At 40.7% G+C, this 18,833-nt stretch overlaps 1 protein-coding gene across 1 annotated transcript in view; it reads left to right on the top strand.

Annotated features, from left to right (window-relative positions):
• PKHD1 (PKHD1 ciliary IPT domain containing fibrocystin/polyductin) overlaps positions 1–18,833 on the top strand; it is a 255,473-nt gene that overhangs the window by 138,389 nt on the left and 98,251 nt on the right. The window contains exons 49-51 of the mRNA XM_084515709.1: positions 8,368–8,545; positions 9,048–9,243; positions 17,454–17,519. Of these exons, the coding sequence (XP_084371835.1) occupies positions 8,368–8,545; positions 9,048–9,243; positions 17,454–17,519 (440 nt within the window). The remainder of the gene's footprint in view (positions 1–8,367; positions 8,546–9,047; positions 9,244–17,453; positions 17,520–18,833) is intronic.

The following is an 18,833-nucleotide window of genomic DNA, read 5'->3' as shown; positions in this document are numbered from 1 at the left end:
AAACATGACTAGGAGCAATTGGCAGAGGTTGAGCAGACAGAATAAGAAAGATAGGCTGGGTGACAGGAAGAATTTCCTAGCAATACAGTCTCTTGGATTCATCTAACATCAGTAAAAAGATTAAAGTATTGTTTAGGTACTGATGCTTGGGTTTCTTCAGTTTCTGATAAGCAAAGAATTGCTGTGGAAATAAAACCCTTCAGTGGTGCTCTACCAGCTCTGGAGTACATGACCTGTCAAATCTGCAACTTGCTAGTTCCTCATTGTACTTACAATTTGTGCTAAGTCCCTGCTGTCGGGAGGATGGGGGACAATCAAAACCAGGGGTGAAAAATGATATGCAAGCCTCAAGTCCAAGCTTTAAACACTGAAGCCACATTTTCTGATCATCAGACTGAAGTGTTAGCACAAGAGCATCCTCACTTTGATATGAAGTCATACTGTACAAGGAGAAGATTTCTGGCAATAACAATAAAACCATTTCATCTCTTGTGCTCAGTAGCTCTCTTGCTCTAGGGTAATGCAGTCTCTGTGCTCCTGAATGAATAGTGTGAGGTGCTTGGCACGGTGTTTTTTTTTTTTTTCGCATCCCCCAAAGACTGGACTCCAGATCCAAAAATCTTAAAGGCAGTTAATGGATTTTGAGAGAGGAGTCCTGTTATGGCAAGGAGGGAGGGCAGAAAACAAGCAACCAGTATTTGGTGACCTTGCTTGAGCAGGGGTTTGAACCAGATGACCTCTAGTGGTCCACTCCAGGCTAAAACATTCTGTGATTTGCTTGCATAGGAGGGAGACAGCTTGGTACACCGTGGTTACCTCTAACCCAGCAACCTCAGGTTCATTCCCTGACTCTGAGGACAACTGGCAAGGCTTGGCAACAGCCAAGTTATTAACCTTCTTTCTCTCCAAAAGATCAGGCAAGTTGCATCAGCGCTACCTTTTGGGAATGTTCCTCTGCTTGGGATTTGTCTGGGATAGGACTGGTTGATGCAAGCCGAAAGCATGACCAGTACCATATTAATAAGTTAAGAGTAAAATGTGGACAACTGAAAGCTAGAGCCCAACTCTTTATGTTTGTGCTCTTTAATTTACCAGAGTACAATAACGTATTGGCACAATTTTTTTTTTCTTCCCCAAAATGTGTTTAGAAAAATGATATATATATTTTTGTTGTTGGAGAAAAACCCTTGGAACCCTTTTTGTGATTGTTGTAGAAGACGAGAACATTAAGCATTTAGTGACTCTCTGTCCAGAATTTCTTCACCCAACAACTGCCAGGGTAACTGGGATCCATTTCCAAGGCTGCATTGCTGTAACAAAAGCCTTCTCCACGAAGTCCAGTTGAAAGTTAAACTAATGTGTCACTTAAACAACCTTTAAAGAGGGTTTTTATGTCTTTTAAAAATGTAATTGAAGCTTATAAAAGTCTTTATAAATTTATATGTGGGAAAGTTATTGAGTAGTCTGAAGAACAGCTTATGCCATGGCACAGCACAGCATGGCTGCAGGCTAGATACGGCTGCTCCAAATGCCACTGCTACCCATATTAGAGTGAAAATATGAGTCTCTATTAATATTAAAACAAATTTTCATTAAAAAATTGTCATAACATGATTAAGTGACTTTAAAAGTTTCTTCACATTATGCATAATTTTTACAAGAGGAGTGCATTAGAATAATCGGCAGCCAGGCAGCACCTTGCGGCAACGGGGACTCCAAACACTTTGCAACTGCACGCACCAGAAGGAAGTTCACCTCTTGTTCCCTTTTCAGTTGCTTTCCCCCTCTTGCTGGGTAAACCTGGGACTTGCTCAGCACCAGTCTTGTAGTTCGAGCCCTTTATTGCTTCCCTCTTCTTAGTCTGCTGCAGAGGAAAAGATTAACTTCTTCTTTATAGCCTTAATTCTTAAATCTGGTCTAATATCCTCTCCTGTAGTGCATGCATTCAGTTGCTGCAAACCCAGGCGCTGCTGATGGCTTAGAGTGAAAAGAATAGCATACCCCCTACCTCCATGTCTTTGAGTCTTGAAGAGAGTTCAAATGGTTACTCTAGTTTTGCTTTTCCTTTGATATTTACTTACTGTGGTGCCTTCAGATGAACACCCGCCTGCTGTGAAACACCCTGACTGTCACCGTTTTTTTTTTTACTCAATGTGTACATGCTTAGCTGCTCTCTGGTCATGTATCCTCCCTGTGTAGATGACTGGATTCACACATGGGGCAGCATGTGTGCTCACTTGGCCTCATAACCCAGCCTTTTTCAAGGCTCCTGTGACATAAGGTGGATAAACAAAATAAGCAAATATTTAATAGTTGGCTTTTGAGTGTTCAGTCAACCAACACATCAGCTAAGCTTCAAAATTTTCTCTGTGTCATCCCACCAAAGCAGCTGAGAGAAATTTGGTACCCAGTAAAGGATCGACTTCCATTTATCCTGCAGTCTAGGGTAGTGGAAAGAAAGACAGATCCTGCTTGTGAGTAAAAAAGACAAAACATGTCCCTAAGCCTAGCCCTCAGCTTGACTATTGGCTGGGATGTTTCTGAGTACAGGGGGAGTATTTAGCATTGAGGAGGCATCTGATAGCCCTACACTTTCTTTGCTTGCAAGGAAAATGTTGTCAAGCTGTTGGGATGTTCTTACGGGACAGATAGGTCCAGGCTATGTCTGCTGGCAGGAACACTCTATCATAACCAAAGAACTACTAGCTATAAGATATTAGTAATTTGTAGAGGACTGAATGGGCAACAGAGGTTCACTAAAAACATGACCAAAGTATGTGCATCCAAATTTTCAAATCCATCTTGGATGCTTCAGAGCCCTTACCTGATGCCCACATCAAGCAGGGTGACAAAGTTGTCATCTACAGGTCTTTGCTATGCTTACGGTGCAAATATGTTTGAACTGCTTGCTTACCAGCCACATTGCAGCTCAGAATTTGCACCTGATTTTAGTTTTCCTTAAAATACCAGCCTGTAAACTGTAGAAGCTGGGGAACTGATTTAAGAACAAGGATGAGTTACATAGAAGCCAGAGCAGCCAACTCAAAAGTTGTCTTAAAAGGAGCCCTCTTAGCTTGTTGCTCACAAGACTCTCTGCTCCTGGGAGATAATCTCAATTCTTCTTTACTTCAAATTCAGAAAGCCTATTCCATAGAGGCTGCTCAAGAACAACGATCTAGTTACTTTCCAAAAAAACTGCTTGCAAAAGCTTGATGGGAAGGATTCCTAATACAAGGATGATTTGAATCAAATGCTTTCTCAACAAAGATGCACGCATTTACTGAAAGCAGCTGAAAATTCCGACTCTTGGCAATTCAAGTAAAATGAACCATTCTTGGGACTAGCATCAAACCTGTAAAGTGTTTGGTATGGCTATAATTTGGAATTAGCCTCCATTTGGCCAACAATAAATTGTACTGTTGATATAAACATTTGGTGTCCCATTTGAAGTTAGATGCTATATTGTTTCCTGTTTTAGGAGAGGGATAATCATAATGGATTATTACACAAATGTATCAAACAGAAAGCATTTAGAACTAAACACAGCGTCTGCCTTCATACACACAGATATGGACCCTTAGGATAAGTAAGCTAATGGTAAACATAAACAGGAGAGTTAATATTTGTTCTGCTTGATGTTGTTGATTGGTTTAACAAATCCTTTGTGGGCCATCTATGTTGAACAGTTCTGCACAATGCACTTGAGCTAAATTACATAACAGTTTATATGATTACAATTGGTAAATTGTTACTCAGACTGTAAAGTCCTATCTAGCAATCCTGCCATATTTCTAGAGCAAATTGCTCCTTAATTGAAACCTGCTTCAATATAAAAATACAGCCTTTCCAATGAGTCATCCTTTTTTTCCCCTTACAGTTTGTAAAGGCTTCCAGCAGTTTAAAGTGAGGGTTAATTTTGCATTAAGACCATTGCCTCCTAGTTTCTTTCAAATAAAGCCAGGGGAAGTTCAGGGGAAGGCTCTTTCCTCTGATAATGAAGCTCTCCATGTTAATGATGCGTGCAGGCTCCCTCAGATCCTCTGAATTAGAAATACTCGTGTGTGCGAGTGCTACTCTGCTTCATTAACATTAAGGAGAGGTAGATTGGTGGCTATTTAGGGCACAGTGAAATCGCTGGCTATTTAGGGCAAATGGAAATGGTGCTAATTGTGGCTGGTAATTCCATTAGTAGAATGCTTCCATTTTGGTGACTGTTTGGCATATAGGTGAAAAAATCAAGCCCGCTGACATCCTTGTAAGGAGAATGCAGTACCAGGCTCAGTGTTTTCTTGTACAAGTTTTCTGTGCATAGTTGCAGAGATTATTGGGTGCTCCTTTTTTTTTTTTTTTTTTTTTTTTTTGGCATGGTGCACTATGTCAGGAGCGGGGCATGTGTTTGTGGGTGCAAGATGTGTGAAAAAGCAAGGATGCAACATTCCAGGGGAAGGAAACCCCAGAGGCTTCAGGCTATAAGATGCCAGGCAGTCTTTCTCTTTGGCTCCCTTTCCTTCCTAGGTCATGAACAAAGTTCCAAATGAAGGTCAGGGAACCTAGACTATCTTACTATAAGCCGTGCAAAGCTTTATGGCACTTTTTTTTTTTTTTTTTTTTTTTTTTTTTCCCAAAGGAAAATTCTGCAATGAAGTCTCCTGGAATACCGGAAAGATTTATTTAATTTAACTGTACCCATCTAGAAGTTAGCTATGTAGTTTAGGATAGCTATTTGAGGTGACTTTATAACTTCACATCAAGGTCATGTCCAACTATCTCGGATTCACATTGCATTCACTAGTCAGGGAGTCTACCAGGCAAGTGTGGCATTGCAGCCTAAATTTCTTACAGACAAATCAGTAGACTTGTATCCCTCCCTGTATCCCAGCAGGATTGTCCCTTCCTGGCTTTCTCCTCTGTCTTTATAGTTTCTTGGAAGTACTGTGAAGAAATCCCTGAGATGAGTGGTCAAAGCAGTCTCATCAGACTTCTCCAGCAATGAAGAACAAAAGGAGTAAAGAGCAAAAAAGTGAGGATCTATACTGCACAGAGGATGCGTCAGAGTCTCCGTCACTTACTGTGGCATTGTACACCTTTGTAACTCAATCAGGCAATTTCTGATGTGCAGGAGAGTTTAATGCTGCACCACACTATATTTGGTATGCCACTGCTGCTAAAAATGTTTTCTTGAATACCTGTGCAGGTGCTGATAACTGTGGTGATAATGTGCTTGTCATTTACTTGCTTAATTAGCAGCCTAATATCCTGGTCCAGTTAATGCCTATAAGAGGAGGTTTATTAGTAGTACGAAAGCTGTTTAAGCCTTATAAACTCCTTCCAGTCAGTTTCATTGGTCTGCCAATATCTTCTGGTTGAGTGATTCTTTGCTGATTCACATTTCCCATGTTTCCCACTGCTGTTTCTCAGCTGAATGTTTCTGGGTAGTCAGAAAGCCCTTTGCCAAAGTGATAGGCAACAGAATAGAAAAAACAAACAAACAAACAAACAAAAAACAAACTGATTTTAAAAGAGAAAAAAAAAATCTGCAAGCAACCCTCCTCCAAGACAACTGCTTCAGTAGTTTTCTATTGTCTCTGCAGCAGCAAGGGGGAGCTGAGACGAAAATTACATGTACCAAAAGTCATGTAATGACTGCAAGATGATGAGCTTTAGCATTGTCTGTCTTGAGTAAGAGGGTTGTATCCAGTCTAAAGCACAGAGTAATATGCTAAGAGGGGCTCTTCTCCCAAGCACTGAGTGATAAGACAAGGGGAAATGACCTCAAGTTGCGCCAGGTAGGTTTAGGATATTAGGAGAAAATTCGTTACTGGAAGGGTTGTGTGACATTGGAACAGGCTGCCCAAGGAAGTGATTGGGTCACCATCCCTGGAGGTCTTCAAGAAACGTGTAGATTTCGAACTTAGTAGCATGGTTTAATTAACTTCATTACTAGGTTAAAGGTTGGACTAGGTGATCTTAGAGGTCTTTTCCATCCTGGATGATTCTATGATTCCAGGATATCTAGTTGTGGGCTAATATTCTGACAGTTAGAAATACTGTTTCAGATACAATAAAAAGACTTTTTATTTTTAGCTCAGTGTCAGCTCAAATGCCAAAACTGACTAAGTGGACTAAAGGTGAAATCATCAACTTGCCTTGATCCTGCAGCAGCACTTGATTCATGCATAAATCTGCTGCATTCATCTTTATGGCAGAATCATGGCCCCAGGGTACTGTGGCAAGCCAGCAAGGCTTCTCCTCTGCTGGGAATGATATGCAGTCCTAGGACATGTATCCCTATCAATTCCCCACGCATAATATGTAGAAATGCAAGAAGTAGGAAAAAACTTGCAAGTTGTGGTTCTGCAGCTGAAACCACAATTTTCTTACAAGCACCTGTAGTACTGTGGGTGCATGGGATGGGAGATGCTGGTGATGATGGGGTAAAACTCTTTCTAGAATGGGAAGTCTTCAACAGGAATTATGGATGCTGCCATCAGAGTTCCTCCTGTATTTGTAGTGGTTTAGCCAGCCTCACATCAATCCCTTTGCAAGCCAACTGGGATTATGCTCAGGATATGGAATAATCTCTGCCAGTTTCTACTGAGAAGGGTGCCACAATGAGATGCATCAAATTTTCAGACAAGCTTAGGCAGTCTGTGCATGTATGCACAGTAAGGAGACAGGGCCGAGGTTCTTAGGCTAGGATTTATTCTTCCTCACTTTTGGTATCAGAATGTGATTCCTCATGTGGAAATCTTGTTGCACAAATTCATTCAGGTCATGGAGAAAAAGCTACTGCAGAGAACATTTTAGCCCACATCTTACATCCTCTGGAGGAGCTTGATGCTTCTCGTTGCCTCTAGAGGGAGCAGGTATGACTGTAGTTCAATGCTTAAAATTAAAAAAAGTAAATTCCAGCAGCTGCGACTTCACTCTTCCTATGTCTTTCATATATCCTGGACCTGGGTGTCGTGTACCAATTTGAGTGAAACAGTATTTTAGCACCTTCAGTCTTGAAGATATAAGCTACTTTTTCTCTGTTGATATTTAATGTGAATGGCATGATTCAGTTACAAAATAAATCCATCTGTGTTGCTTTATAAGTCAGTAAGGCCTTCTATGGTGTCTTTGGAGGCTGCTCAAAGACCTTCTCGGTCAAGTTCCAGATGTGGAGCAGTAGCACGGTGTAGCTAACCAGAACATAGTTTAAACCATAGTTTGTATCCATTTCAAGAGCTATTGCAGGTATGCAAGATGCTGAGGACCAGAATTAAAATCTTTGTTTTGAAGCAGCTTATGATCAGACATGAAGAGACGATGTTCAATATCTGAACATCAGAAAGGTTAGTGGCCTTTCATCTTCATCCTTTCCTTCACACAGTTTGTTGCCTTCAACAAATGAATTCCTCAAAGCAGAGTATTCTGTATTTTTACACATTACATTACGCAGCCTTGTATCTTAAGGAAACTCACAATAGTACTAGTAAGAAGTTAATCTGGCTAGAAGCTCAAAAATCAAGGTCAGTTTAACATAATTTGAAAAAAGTGTATGTGCAGGAAAAAGATGGAGTCTGCCCCTGGAGAGGTAGCAGTGTAAATTTTTGGCCATACTCAAGGCAAGTAGTTATATCTATTCTAGCCTCACTGCATTATTTGCTATTTTTAGTAGAGAAAGGCCCCCAGCTGTCTTAATTTTAAAGGGTTTTTAGCCATTCAGAATATCATTGCTATTGGTGATATTTTCAGGAAGTTTTTCCTCTGAGTAGATTGGATAGGAATTAGGAGAGGAAAGTGCTAGTGGAAAAGGGGGTTGAGTTCTCATTTGGATGCTCAGCAGACACGCTGTACTAAATGTTCACCCACTTTGTGAAGTCTTTCATCAGTCTGCAGCAGCCCCAGCTTTGTACTGCATGCTGAGCCAGGCAAAGTGCAGCATTTTTAATTATACAGGATTTTCTCACCTTCAGCCTTAATAAAACTTCTGACTGCTTAAGTAGGACTAACCAGGAAACTCTATTAAACCATTGTATGAAGATGAAGATCCAGAAAGTTGAGCCTGAGGATCATGAGCCTGGTGGATGGGAAAATATCCCGGCAGTACAGGAGCTGGTACCCTGGCTATTGCCATTGCTCTGCTTTGGCACAAACCTTGCTGCTCTGTGCCTTTTATCTTCCACCCTTTGTCTCTCTTTCTCTCTCTCTTTTTATGGCTCTTCAGGCAGAGATCGTTTCTTACTGTGTTTGTAAAGAACTATACAAATGAAGTCACGTTCTGAGAGAGAGACAACACATACTACTGTAATTCAAATAAAAATAGAACTGTAAAGGTTGCAAAATGACATAGTTGTGTAATTTTTTTTTTTTTTTCTCCAGAAAAGAGGCTCCAGACATTCCCTATAATTTAACCGTGACTGACAGTAGGAATAAGACAACCACAGTCAATTATGTCCCTGATACTTTATCAAACCCATATGGCTGGATGGTTCTTCTTTTGGATAAAGAGACTTACATGCTGACATTTGACAACCCTTTGGTCAGCAAACAGCTCCAGGTAACACAGACATTTTTTATAATTTCTAAATTATATTTGGAAGAGATAGTCATGCTTTCATCTTTCTGGGTGGGCAGAGAGAGGAAAAAGAAGCATTAAGTGCACTCAAAAAATCTCTCTGTATTTACAGGCAGGGTTTAGATATGACAACCTAGACTTGAAGCTCTCAGAAGTAACTTGGAGTAGGAATAAGATTTTGGACATAGTAGATGAATGTTCAATGTGGTGCTAAGAAACCTACAAAATTCGTATTATCTTGAGACATATCAAAGGATGGTTTTCAGAAGACATAGTTCTTCTGTATCTTTTAAGGTGACAAGGGAATTTTATCTACATTCACCATCACCTCCTACTTAATTTTCCCCACTCTCTTCCATGTTTTCAGTACACATTTTGCAAAAGAATATGTTGCACGTGTGGAACATCATCCTCTATTATACTGCGCTCTGTGGAGCTCTAATCACAGAGACAGATGTGTTTATTTTGGTTCCCCCTTCTCTAGTATTCAGTGACATTTAGCAACTTCACAACTGGGAATTACTTGCTGGTGGAGCACAAGGATCTTCCTGCCCATTCTGAGGTTATAGTGTCCTGTGGAAATAGGACTGGACAGCCACTCCAATCACTGCCTTCCTATGGTCATCATGGGAACTGTGACTGGTATCTCGACAGCAGACTGAGGAAACTAACCTACTTGGGTAAGTGCAATATGAGGGTTATAATGTCTGATGTCTTTTCAATTAAAGCCCCCAGGCATTAAAAAGCCCTAGACACAAGAAAGTCTTTAAATGGCCTTTCAATAAGCATGCAGTTCTCCAATAAGACCAATCAAATAGGTAAATGCATGCACATCAGGTCAGTATCTATCCGATCTATCTGATGCCTAATCTATCAAGAACAGGAATGTATCATAAATAGTGGGTGAGATGACATCAGTTGAATTTGAATTGGTGTTTTGGAGAGGAAAAGGCATTAAATTCCACTAATGATCTCTGGTGTCAGCTGGTCCCATATCACATGTATCATTAATAAACCATGTGCAATCTATCTAGGATAAGCCCACTGAAAGCAATAGGATTACTGAACAAGGATTTTTCCTGTGACTGTAAACTTTCAAAAGCATCATAAACCTTCACATCTGAGAGTGGTGGCTTTGTACACTGGATCATGAAGTATGGTGGTCTCTTCTTTAAGAAATTTGGGTATTTAATGTTGTTTATTGGGATTGTCAATACGTTCAAATTTTATTTATTCTTTTAAGATGTGGTCAGTTCCCATAATTCCCCTTCTCAAGCGAATTCTTTTCTAAGGGTCTAAGTTCTGTATGTAAAAGGCAAGGTAATGATTGTTGCTGTCATGAATAATAGTAGAATCTAGAATAACAAAGGCACTTCAGTGCCTTAGAGAGGCATAGTTTATCCTTTGTGTTCATCATACAGGGAAACTAAAGCATCAAGATGCTAATTTTCACAGAAACAGGGAGTTTTGTCACTGATGTAATCCATTCATTTTAGTGAATTGCTTTTGACTTACACTGTGGAGATGGCAGGCAAATGGGTTTTTCATATAGGATCTGCTTAGGAACAAGCAACTGGAACAATGACTGGGAGAGAGGAGAGGAAAACATGGCTGGAATGAAGGCAGGTAATCCACAAAACAGTCTGACAGAAATAAAAATTGAGGAGAAATGAGGAAGCCTATCCCTTAACCTCAGTTTGAGGGGTCATACTTGCCACATCTATCTCTGGTCCTGAGGCCAACTCGTATTGCACAGCTTGTGTCCATACAGCTTAACATTTTCTCTCTCAAAACAGGCTGGATGCACCCAGGCTTCAAATTAGGAAAGATCCCTGTCCTGTGCTAACTCCCAAACCATAATGGTCACCATCTGGGAGAGTGCACTAGTCTGGGCCAAAGACGTGCCAGAAAGTTGGCCAGCAATATTGCCATGCAGATTATTGGGAGCCAGTTCTTAGTCCCATAGCTCTGCCTAGTTTAGTCTGCTAGAGCAGATATAGCTGTTGAGTAGAGATCATGTTAGGTATCCACTGGAAAAAAATATTGCTTTTTAAAAATTACTTCAGTTTTCTCACAGTGCAAATTTGTTCTTGCAAATATGAAAGTCAACCTTTTTCCAGTTTGCATATCCTGAGTTGCAGTTTCATAAATAGAGCAGCATGGGAAAGCTCAGAAGATGCCATTTCTTGGTCTTTTTTTTCTGTTGAAAATAGAGTAGATGATGGCCTTGGGAAGACCGGGAAAAGGTGATCAGGCCAGCATATATCACTCTTGCATCATAGATACATTCTTGTTCCTCATTTGCCTTCCTTTCATTCTGATTTTTATTATACGAAGAGCTCGATGTTGTTTCTCATTTTAATATAGAGAGAAACAATCACCCAGAATACACGAGGGAAAATTTATGAAAACACCTAACATGTATAATTCATGCTATGAACATTTTCAGCCAGGACTTTTATAGCAGTGAGATCAATAATTCAGTGTTGAGTACCTAATATCTAACACTGTTGGTAGGGTAAAAGCCTGGAATAAAGCGAACAGATTCGTAGCCCTGGTGTGCCGTTTAATTTCTCTCCTAATCTCTGTGCAGGCTGAGAGGGTGAGGATAATTAGCCATCAGAGCAGACTCGTGGCATGTGGTGGACTTTCCATCACTCAAGGTCCTTAGATGATAGTTGGGCTTCTTTTCAGAGAAATATGCTCCAGCTCTGTGAGAAGCTATTAGAATCCTCATGGGGCAGGATTCATGCTCCATAGGAGGTTGGGGACGGCTGCCACAATAGTCCCTTCTGGCCTTAAAGCCCTACAAGTCCAAGCACCAACCCAGAGAGGACAACGCTTGAAGGCCTGGCTTTCAGAACGCTTTGCCGCCTAACTCTGCAAGCTGTTTTTATTTTTTAGTTACATTTAACTATATGAAATAATTAGCCCACTAATTAATCCCGTTTACAAGCTTTGTCGGATTCTTCAGCTGTCAGTCATGCCTGAGCCTGGGGCCGGCGTTTAGTCTCAGCTCCCTCCTTCATGTGACTTGGTCTCCATGGCTACAGGCTGCATCTGCTGACACCCCACTCTCTATTTACTGCTTAATTAAGAATTTCACGCTCAGCCCTTATCTGCTGCTAAGAACAAGAACACACTGTTAAGAAACTCCAAATTTAGGCTGCTGCACAAGGAAAGCCTTTCTTGTAGTCCTGCCTGTGTGGAGCCTCTTTAGCTACCCTCTTGGCAACCGCGCTGCCACCCTTCAATCAAAAATCATTAAATGGGGCAGAGATAATGAGCATGTAGCATATCAAAAGGAGGATGTTTGCTCGGGCTAAGGAGGAAAAGCTGTAAGGACCCATAAGCAGCCGCCACTTCAAAGGGAGAAGGGGCCGATAAAGAGTCATTTGTTCCTGTTTGACTTATGTAAAAGGTCTGGTATGTTGGAGGCCCGTCTCGCAGACGCGGGTCCCCCCTCTTGGTGCTCGTGTGTCAGCAGCCAGGCAGCTGGGCGCAAACGGCATCAGCCCAAGCATATAATCACCCGACCCCGCGCCCACAATGGGCACTTGTAGGGGGTGGCCGGGGGAGGGCCGGGGGACAATGGGGACACAATTATTGCAGCTGCTCGGGAAGGCCATCATTCTTCCCGCACAACGTCGCCGGCCCTGGCGGGGCGGAGGGGAGAACTCCGGCGTATTATTCATACGCCGACTTTTGGAAGCACTTTGCCGTGCCGGTGGGGTTTCGACAGCTGCTTGTGTCCCGCTTCGTTCTAATAATTGTACATTCTGTCAGGGGTCACCTTACTTTTGACCCTCTGCCTTTGTGCCCGCTGGAAAGCCTTTTAGGGCAAACGGTGGGGAAGTGGCAGGGGTGCGTTACATCCAAAATTAACGTCGGTAAATACGTATCAGATGCCAGCTCATTCACGGGCAGGCTCCCGAATTCACACAGGGGGAAAAAAGGAGGAGAAGGGGAGGGAAGACCTGATGGTGGAGAAGATATTGTTATTCAAACGAAGCGGGCAGCTGAACGAAGCCACCTTGGCCGGCAGCTCGCGTCCGGCTCAGGCGCTGTGCATTCTCCCCCCGTCCAAAATTGCCCAGCGACATGCAAGTGTTTCTCTTTGGGGAAGAAAAAAAATGTCTGTCTGACACAAAAGGCAAGAAAATGTACCGTATGGAGGGGATTAAAGGAGTTAAGTTGCCCTGATGCGTTGCATGCTCACACTTTTGTAAATGAGACCTTGGCGTGGCACAATGAAAGGGAAGCTGAATGGGGAGAAATAATTGTAACGGAGAGTGTTTCTGCCATGTGGGGCACCTATGCAGAGATCCTTTAACAAAAGTGCTTGCTGCTCCCTACATACATCACCCCTGTTAACCAACCCATGATTCCTTTTGAAAATAATCTTTTCAGACCATGCAAAGGGATTGGCATTCAAGGAGTAAGAGCCATGTTCACCACTGATGTAGGGTGAAGGGAAAGTGAGGATGCCAGGGCCATCTTGTGCCAACGGAATCCAAGGGCTTCAGTGATTTCTACATCAGTAGCTTTGCTCTGACATTGCTCAGTCTTTGTAGCATCACCCTGTTTGTCTCTGGGGCGCCCCATATCATAAAAGAGGTACTCCTCAAAGGTCACTGATGGGCTCCAGTGTGTGGCTTCGTAAATACCGATCCATTGTGGCTCAACCATGTTACAGGAGGGTGGCCTTCACATGATGTGGCCATGCTGTATCAAAACAAAACACCCTTATTGTAACAACAGAGGTGGAAAGAAACGTCACACTGGGACATCTGGGATATTTTTAGGAGAAATGTCCTGTGTAAATTACAATAATAACATTATGAGCTTTTTAAGTCTGTTACAAATACGAGCATATGGTACCACAGCATGGTACTGCTCCTTGGTTAAGGTCTCTGGGCAATACTAGAATTGGCTAAAAACCAGAGAGATGTTGTTTCCTTTTTGTTCACTTTTGAAATGTTTAAACCATTTTCTTTTGGAATAAAACAAAGTGTTGGCTTGCTTCATCTCCACATCCCTCTTGGCTTTTTTTTTTTTTTTTTTCTAAAATTGAACGGCTTGTCACAAACGTTATTGCAAACATCACTGAAAGGATTATCAAACTTTTTATTTACCCCAAATACATTTTTCAATAGACACAGCTTTTGTGGAGACAGGTCATCCTGCTGACTTTGCTCAGGCTGCTCATGTGTGAGTTGTTAAGAAGGCCTGAGGCCCAGCCTCCTATTACTGCTGTGTCAGAAGCAGGTTTGGAGTTTCTGTAGTTGTTAAAAAAATAATTTGATTATGCTTATTGTCTTTCTGAATTCCTAAAGAATGATCTAATTTCCATTTTACTCCACGGGTTGTTGTATCTGCTTTGTATAGGAGAAAAACAGGCTCTTAAGAATGGTTGTTTCTAGTATTAAAATACAGAAAATAAATAAATAATTTTTCTTCAGCCTTATTGCTCAGGGAAAAAGGGGAATCCTAGGTGAAAGACCTGAAAATTAATTTATTGGGGGTCTGGTTGTACAGGCATGACTCTGTTCTTCCAGCTTGATAAAATTCACCCCACATCAGTAGTTTCTACAGGTCAGTTGTAGAAATAAAGAAATGCCTTATAATTGTTTCAGAGATGGTCTTTTGACTGTGTGATATCTTCAGGAGGAAGCTCTTGCCTTCATCTCCATCACTGCAAATGCTAATCTGCTGTAAGGAGGAATCAGTCTCCACTAGCCCAGATATATTTTTACATCACTTCTCCTCACTGCAGTGTCCCCAGGATACCATATTTCTGGGTTTCTGCTCTAACAGTCCCTGGCAGATGGTGGCAAAATATCCTATCCCAGCTTCTCCAGTTTCTAGAGGTGTGTCTCACCGTGTTGTTGATTGTAGTGTCTAAAAGTTTTGATTCGCCTGTGATGTATGTTAGCCCAATTGATGTTAAATAGCATAGAGTTGCTTGTTATTTGTAAGTCAGGCTATTGGAGCCATTTATCCTGGTTTCAGCCCTTCCTAATATCCACAGGCAAAATTCCCTGTCACTGCAAAGCTGATAAAAGACTAGGTTGCTCCTCCTTCATGTTCACTCAAGGAGCCCTAAACCAGAAGAAAGTTACTGGGAGTATAGTCAAGAAGGCCTATATTTATGATTCACAGCCCAAGCATCCAGGAAGAGCTGTAATAAGACAGAAAATTGATGAGCCTTATAAAGGTTTTATACAACTAAACCCTGGAGCCTTATAACTAAATTTTGTGAAGAGTCACCTTAATTCAATGTTTACTAATGATGTCCTTCGTCTGTACTGCCTATATCTCTTCCTGTCCTGTACAGAAACAATAATAACATACTCAACAGCAAAACAAAACAAACAGAAGGACTATGTCACTGTGGTCTTGATTATTCTCCAGGCCTCTATCTTTCCTTCTTTAATCAATTTTTGTGAGTTTTTCTGGGAAAAAGCAACAAAATGTTACTGATTCACACCCGTTGCACTTTATACTCAGTTGACATTAATAATTGTGCAAGCGTCAGGGCTGTAGAGAATTCAGCCCCACATTCCTGCATAGGGTATCGATGGCTTATAATGGTTTGAATTGTCACACTGTGTGGTTGGATGACACTTCAAATATGAGAGTCTTTTGTTCTGCATCTGACTCAGAACATGGCTGCACCTCTTAACAGTTCCTTTCTTCACTGTGTAAGGGGACTGAACCCCTTTATGAGATCTATATAGCAAATCGATCAGATTTTATGTTCCCTGAGGATTTAATTAGAAGAACAGCTTTTCTCTCAACAATACATACATCCTTAATTAGATGATTGCACTTTAGTGCCTTCAAAATTAAGGGGAAAAAATAAAAAATGACAAAACCTGTTTATTGATAAAAGGGTAATGTCAGGGCTTGGTTTTCTCACTTTTCCTAACACTACTGTGTATTGATGTAACACCTTTGATTCCAAATTTGCCCTGCTACAATTGACAAGATAAAGAAGGCCACCATAAATAGAAAACAAAAGATCAAAACTGGCTTTCCAAGGTGGGTTATTGTTATTTGTGAGGAACCTCATGGTCCCAGACTGCTGGTCTGAAGGTGCTGCTTTCTCTCTTTTGCTAGTTGGGGTAGCCTAGAGGAAGATCTATGCCAGAGGGATTAACTTCACCTGATTCAGGTATCTAACAGTAGTTGTCTAAGCTTACCCTTCCCTCCTTTATAGAGAGAGGAGAGAAAGGTATCTCACTACAGCATATCTCATCCTTGATGTGTACAAAAAGATGGATGCATAGCTCTTTTGAGATACCTCCAGTGGTACTGTGAGAGTTCAGGCTGACTAGCTTGTCATCATTTAATGTTCAGTGAGAAGTATGCCCTTCGCAAGGGTTAATTTTGGGGGAGGTAAGTACCTATAGATGAGTATTGTCTAAAAGCTAGATGAACAATATGCTAAAGACTTTAAATTAGCATCTTCATGTCATTTTTTCCTCTCAGAGGTTCACCTTATGGCCACCCAAGGGCATGATGTTGTTCAGTTCGAGCATTGTGTGATGATCTGGGGCAGGTTGGCTTGAGTGAATATAGATCAAACCACAGCTACCATCGAGAGAGAAGGTGTCACTGAAGAACAGGGCTGAGGCACCTGATTACTAATTAATCAGACATGAGAAAAACCTCATGGAATCAGTTTCTGTTTAATTATGGAAGCCTCATTTGGCATAGGAGCATATGCTGCTAACTCAATCGAGTGCTTTCAACTGACATCAAATAGTAATTATCAGAAAGAATCAAGTTTTTTGATTATTCATACTAATTTATTGAACACTTAAAATTAATGAACCTCAGTTATTTTAAATTTGCTCAGTTGCACTGGGAGAAAAGGAGGGAGGTAGGGAAGAGACGTTCTCACAATTTGAATGTACAGAGACTTGTTTAAAGATAAAATAAGTAAATTACAATATGGCATGAGATCCCATCAGTGGGTTGATACACGTGTAGGAAAATTCCTGGTGTGTTCTGGAACTGAAGGAGGTTCTGACAATGGTTTTATTTATACAATTCTTCTACCCCCCAAAAAATCTTCCAATGGTATTTTAGGGTCACCATAAGGCGTTGGGCAGTGGACAGGAGATTTATGTGTTTGGCAGAGTGTTTCTATTTTAACCTACGATTGTTCCAGTCTGGTGACTGAAAGGAAATGCCTTTATATGCCACTGGAGCTGAAGAAGAGGTAGCCTTTTAGCTGGATCTGAAGCAGTTTTCTTCTGCTCCTCTTAGTTTGATTTGCATTATCCTGGCCCTTCTCCTGCTGACAATAAACTGGCAGAAAGGTTACAACTGTGATAATTGCTTCTGACCTCTTTTCACAGCACAGAACACAGGGTCCCTGTCTTCAGACTATAAAGTCTGACTAATTAAAGCATCTCTTTTAGATACCAGATTTGGGGGAAAAAAATCAAAACCAAACTACAAAATAAAAGCTGTAATTCGCTGTTTGAGCCAGTTAATACATTATGCATTCAATGGTGTAATATTGCTTGTGTTAGTGGAACTGCTGTGGATTTATAGTGGGATAAATGAGATTCATGTTCCAGCTTAGAATTTCTGATTGTTGAATGTTTTCTTTTAGCTGTTTCTAATGAGTTGTCTTGAGACCCTCCGTATCTGTAAATTAAAATGTATTTGTTTAATCCCTTCTCAAAGTATAAAAAAGACAAAAATGAGTAGAAAGAAAATTGCATAGTTCTTAAAAAATCTGAATGTTAGAAATGTAAAATGTTATCAGAAAATCATATTTAGCAATTCATTTACTATATATTTTTGTTTGGTTGGTTCAGTTTGGTTAATTTGTAAGGCCTTGCTGTAATTCCCTTTAATTCTCTGTTTTCAGTCACAGGAGCTGACTTAATTCAGGTCACACTGAAAGGGAAGGAAAGAGTCCCTTTACCTACATCAGGTGCGTGACAGTCTATTTAAAGGTTTGGTCTGGGAGACACGCTATTTCCTTTTTACTACTTTTTCAGAAACATATTGCTGTATTTCACTTCAATATTTTGTACATCTATCAACCCAACAGGGGCTCTTGGCATTCATTTAAGCATTTCATTGAGCCATATCTACCATTGCTTGTGATAAATGTGTGATTCCACATTATAAAAGACTATAAACTTTTGTTAAGAAATATCATAGGAGATCAGAAAGGTCACAGGGAATGTAAAACTAGAGTGTATTTTAGTGCTCCGCAGTGATCTTAGTGTAATAGTTTGACATTACTGCACAGTTACACATTGAGTCAGACAGCATAATACACCAGAGATGAGGAAAGCCTCCAAAATTTGCTCTTAGTTTCATAGCTGCCTTGCTGTTTATTAACAGCAATAACGATTTATGTAGCAATAAAGCTTAAAGATTTTTTTTTTTATAGAGCATTTCCCCCTGAACAGATAAGGAAATGAAGACCAAGCCTTGAAGAGCTCAACCTGGGGTTAATTTCTGTTTCCCTATGCTGGCAACAGAGAGGATTTTTTACTCCATGTTGTTACTGAGCGGCTTCTAGTCCACTGCATGTAGGCATGAGCTTGCCCCTATGTTTTCAATATCTAAAGAAGCCCTGCTCAGAAAGAAAAATGCCAGAATTTCCTTTAGTTGTAGGACAGAGGTAGGTGCTTGCAGAGGCCTCCAGAGGGAGGCCCTGTCTGCATTAGTGTAGGGTATGCTAAACTTAGTGTGTAGGACTTCCCTGAAGGCTTCCCCTCCTCTGCTGATGGCACAGCAAAGATAGGCAATTAATTTACATGTATAAAGACTGTTTTTCTAAGGCTAAAAAAAAACTTGTGAGAGTTTATTACTCTTTTTATTTTTATTTTATTTTATTTTTTTATTTTTTTAACCTTTCCTACTTTAGCACACTCTGGGAATTCAGTCTGTTTTCTAGCGCACTGGTGGAGAAAAATGCATGAGAAGAGTTGGTGCTTTCTGGTAGAGTTATCTACCATTTTGATTACCTGGTTTTGTCACCAAGCACAGGTGACTGGCTTTTATTTTAACTTGTTCATTTTAACTTTGTGTTCAAAGTGCCCAGAGCTTTGGATGGTGTAAATAAAAATAACGAAGTAGTTGTGAAGCATATGCACAAAGCATAATATAAGCTAAGTGTGATGAGAAACCTCAAGGTTTGCTTTGTTTTGTTGGGTCCCAAAGAATTTCAATCTGTTTTTCAGATACCTTTCTGCCCTTTAACTCCAAAAACATGGTTCTGGGAGAGATTTTT

This window comes from Aythya ferina (assembly GCF_964211825.1).
Source record: "Aythya ferina genome assembly, chromosome: 3".
In the NCBI taxonomy this organism is placed as follows: Eukaryota; Metazoa; Chordata; class Aves; order Anseriformes; family Anatidae; genus Aythya; species Aythya ferina.
Note: the sequence above shows the minus strand (reverse complement) of the source record. Positions and strands in the feature narration are given on the sequence as shown.